This window comes from Notolabrus celidotus, chromosome 23 (assembly GCF_009762535.1).
Source record: "Notolabrus celidotus isolate fNotCel1 chromosome 23, fNotCel1.pri, whole genome shotgun sequence".
Classification (NCBI taxonomy): Eukaryota; Metazoa; Chordata; class Actinopteri; order Labriformes; family Labridae; genus Notolabrus; species Notolabrus celidotus.
In genome coordinates, this window is record NC_048294.1 from 23421760 (window position 1) to 23426586 (window position 4827).

The 4827-nt window shown below is 42.6% G+C and overlaps 1 protein-coding gene across 1 annotated transcript; it reads right to left on the reverse strand.

The window, feature by feature from the left end:
- Window positions 1–660: 660 nt before the first annotated feature.
- On the reverse strand, window positions 661–1664 carry LOC117807812. Its single transcript, XM_034677215.1, is given in 3 exon segments — window positions 661–882; window positions 998–1279; window positions 1281–1664. Coding segments are annotated over 3 exon segments (888 nt in total).
- Window positions 1665–4827: the final 3163 nt, after the last annotated feature.

Below are 4827 nucleotides of genomic sequence, written 5' to 3' on the forward strand. Positions count from 1 at the left end.
ATGTCAATGATCAGCTTTTTAGTGCACTGTTTTTTTTACAGCTGCTCCGTGTCTCCCCTTGCTAAAACACATAATGAAACAGTCATAACTTGTAGTCTATTATATTGTTGGTTATATAAGTCTATGCATTTTAATATAAAGAAAAAAATAAAAAGGAGATAAACACCACCTTTTTTTATTCAAGCTCCTCCTCAATAGATTTGTTTCCCCGTCATTGAGGAAATTTGAACAACACATACACACACACCCCCACCCCGACACACACGCACACACATACACACGCAAACACAAACACGCACACACCCGCACATGTGCACAAATACCTGAATTAACATAAATGTTTGAACAAAAACAACAGAAACAACAAAAACAAGGCTACCTGTGGGCATAACAAACTATATACAATAGAACTCAACAACAGATGCTGCAGCGAACAAACAAACAGGTGAACAGAGGCACGATCAGCACCTTGGACAGTGCCGCTGCACCTAAGGCACACACTTGGGGCAAAAGTGGTCAACCTGTACGGTGCATTTCCCACACAGGGCGCTTGCACCCCTTGCAGGACACAACAGTCATATTTTTTTTTGCAGTGCGTGTGAGTCTGGCTCTGCCTCCTTTTCAGCTCTTGTGGATGCTGTGGCTCCGTGAGTAGAGACTTCAGACTGGCCTTGACATGCAGGTGTTCTTCTCGAAGTTGCTTTGCAAGCTCAAGGATGAAGGCTCTTCTCGGAATGGTGCTCGAGGTGCAGCCTTGAATAGGACATGGGCGTTTATCACAGCCATGTCCAGAATGTTATAAAACACAGCGACAGGCCACCTCCGTGTTCCACCTTTTATGGTGTACTGCAGAGCCATCTGGTCCAGCACATCAACCCCAACCTGATGGTAATGATGGTAAAATAATAATAATAATAATCATAATAATAATAATAATAATGATGACAATGATGATAATAATGGTGAAATGATTAAGTAAAGTGATAAAATAGCTTACCTTCGTGACATTATAGTAGGTGACAGTCTCAGGCTTTCTTTTTCTGTCACTCCTAATGGAGACAGTTGGGTGCATGGTGCTCAGGAGTGCCACACTCTTCCTTGGTTTCCCCTGGTAAACCGTTAGGGTTGCCCGCTCATGTTTGAGGATCGTTGTGGCAAACCTCTCTGCACTCTGCACCCGAACTGAAGGCGACAGCTCTCTTCTGGCCTTGTTCATGGTACCGACCAAGCTGGTGTTCTTCTGCAGCAGTTTTTTGACCAGGTTGAGGGACGTGAAAAAAATTGTCTGTTGTGACATTTCTTCCCTGTCCCACATATGGCTCCACCAGCTTCATGACCACACTATCCCCCAGGCGTTGATGGGCTGGTCTCGTGTCATCCTTGCCAAGGTATGGGAAGCCGTTCAAAAAGTATCTGGTCTCGACATCTGCAGCAAGCCAGAACGTTATGCCGAATTTGTCCGGCTTATTCGCCATATACTGCGTAAACCGGCAACGGGCTTTGGTGGGGAACAGCTGCTCATCCACAGTGATGCACGCCCCAGGTTTGTAGCAAGCAATGCTGTTGCTGACAAATCCATCCCACACCTCAGACATCAGGGCAAATTTGTCATTGCACAGACAAGCTTGCCTGTCTTCCCTTCTGTCAAAGCGCAGGTAGCGCATTATTGCCCTAAAACGGTTCCTCGGCATCGTGGCCCTGAAGAACGCCAGTCCCCACTCCTCATCAGGGCAATGAAGGCTTTCAGTTTGGCAACGGAGAGATCCCATGAGCTGTCCCCAGTACGGCGTGCCTCTGCCACAGTGCAGTCCCTTATGTGCTGCAGAATCTGCCTGTCCAGCAAGCACAAGAAAGCGCTTAGAGCGTCCTCAGTATTGCGCCTCGCATGAGCTGTGGGGCCCGCAGATTCAGCGAGGACGTTTTGGGACTGTTGCCTCCCCGAGTGTTCTCCAGGCCGTATTACTTCCCAGATTGTCCAACCTTTTCCCTGCTCACATGTGCTCGGGACTGCAAAACATACAAATAATTGCACACGTAAAGATTGGCCACACGATTTTTCAGGATATCCATATTTAGGATTTATGTAAATATTTACTTATTGCAGATTTTTTTTCGTTTTCTAATAACTATTAGGAAACGAAAATGTATGTTTTGTTGTACTTCAGCAGAGTTTTACAATACCTGTATCTGGAGATGGTTGTTGTGGAGACGGCGTTGGCGCACTCCTGTCTGCTGGTGCTGTCACTATTGAGATTTATTGAATTAGTTTTTTTATAATTAACAAAAGAGCTATCCTACACACCCAAGTTTTACAATAAAATAATTGTACCTGGAGATGAGGTGTGAGCTCTCTCAGAGACCAGTGTAGGCGCATTCTCTGCACCTGACCAGACGGCAGCTGTTGGCAGGGCATCAGGTCGCGCTGTTGAGATATTATATTCAGCTACATTATAGTTTCTTATTCGTTATTAGTGAGGATAATTTTAGATATTATTTACCGTTTATAACTCAAACTTTTATAACCCAACATCAAGATACAGTAGATTGTAGACCATATAGTTTGTTGCACGGCTGCGGGTTATGCTTGATCCCACACAAAATAATTTAAAAACGAATACATTTACAAAATTGAATGAAGAAAATAAATAACCTTGCTTACCTGGAGTGAAAACGCCAACCGATTGGCACACACGTTTTCCTTTTTTTGGGCCGTGAGGGTTCAGGGTCCGAGTCGGAGCTCTCCTCCTCTTCACTCCAGTCCACATCGGACAATTCTCCGCCATCAGACTGCCCTTCGTCCATCTCCTGAATCCTCGCCAAAGCCTCTTCCAAAGAATACCTCTTTCCTGATCCAGTCTTCATCGTTGTTCTGTCTCTATGTCGCTGTATGCTATCTGTCCTATATCTCTCTATAATGTCTCTATCTATCTGTCTGTTTATCTGTCTATGCTATCTATCTATCTATCTATCTATCTATCTATCTATCTATCTATCTATCTATCTATCTATCTATCTATCTGTCTATGCTATCTATCTGTCCATGCTATCTATCTGCCTATGGTCTCTATCTGTCTATTCTATCTATCTGTCTATGCTATCTATCTGTCTATGGTCTCTATCTGTCTATGCTATCTATCTGTCTATGGTCTCTATCTGTCTATGCTATCTATCTGTCTATGGTCTCTATCTGTCTATTCTATCTATCTGTCGATGGTCTATCTGTCTATGGTCTCTATCTGTCTATGGTCTCTGTCTATGCTATCTATCTGTCTATGGTCTCTATCTGTCTATGGTCTCTATCTGTCTATGGTCTCTGTCTATGCTATCTATCTGTCTATGGTCTCTATCTGTCTATGCTATCTATCTGTCTATTCTATCTATCTGTCTGTGGTCTCTATCTGTCTATTCTATCTGTCTATTCTATCTATCTGTCTGTGGTCTCTATCTGTCTATTCTATCTGTCTATGCTATCTATCTGTCTATGCTATCTATCTGTCTATGGTCTCTATCTGTCTATGCTATCTATCTGTCTATGCTATCTATCTGTCTATGGTCTCTATCTGCCTATTCTATCTATCTGTCTATGCTATCTATCTGCCTATGGTCTCTATCTGTCTATTCTATCTATCTGTCTATGCTATCTATCTGTCTATGGTCTCTATCTGTCTATTCTATCTATCTGTCTATGGTCTCTATCTGTCTATTCTATCTATCTGTCTATGGTCTCTAACTATCTGTCTGTATGTCTCCTATCTGTCGCTCTTTGTTGAATGTGCGCGCAAATATAAACTCTAAAGAGACGCAGGAAAACAATCCCGGAAATGTATCATTTTCAATGCCGTGTGTATAACGGCGGTGGCGGTTAGAGGTATAAACGCTCAGAAATCTTGTGTGTTTTATTTTAGTTATGCATAGGCTTCAGAAAACATAGAAGACACATATTTGAGAAAAGTCATAGGATGAGAGGCTCATAGTTTTTATTTGTAATATAAAACACAGAACCGTCTGAAAGACGGCTCTGGCGGTTGTAGTGTTTTAACACCCTGCATGTTTAGTTCAGTGTTTAGTGATTCCTTTTTTTTTCATAGCTGCAGGGCATAATACACAGATCCTCCATCAATAACTTGCCATTGCCCATTTCCATTGCTGATTCACGACTCAATTATCGGCTCATTAACGCTCCGTATCAATTTATAGATTGATGGCCATGAAATGCAGTGAACACCAGAGGCTCAGAGGGATCAGGCTAAAGAAACAGCGTTAAACATGAGCCTTTTGATAGATAGTGGAGCTTTTCTTATAAATGGAAGTGTAAGGTGCCTCGTGGCTTATCTGCATTTATACAAAGAAACAGATGGGAGTGATCAGAGGCACATTTCTCCTACAAAGATAGATGTTTTCTATGTGGAAGAGTCCCTGAATGCAGGTGTTGCATGTATCAAAGCTAGACCATAGATCAAATAGCGCACGCATACAAACACAGCAACATGCCTCGCAGCACTTATTCATGGTTACCCAACAATAATATGTTGGTGCCTGCTCTCCTTTGATCATAAGAATAGCAACACTGCAAGAGAAACTTCAACGCTTCTCGTTCATACAGCCAACATACACACAGTGAAACAAAGTGTCAACGAGCTGACTTCATTCAGGTCACAGCAGGAAAAGAGCCCCGACAGCTTGTTCTGACTCGAGAGTTGTTAGGAACAGGAGTATGGCTGAGAAAAACTGGATAAATGTGACACCTTGTTTACAGTTATGTTGTAATTTGAAGAAGATGCTCTCAGAGTTAAGATGGTATTCACCCAGTGGTTTAATATACTTGAT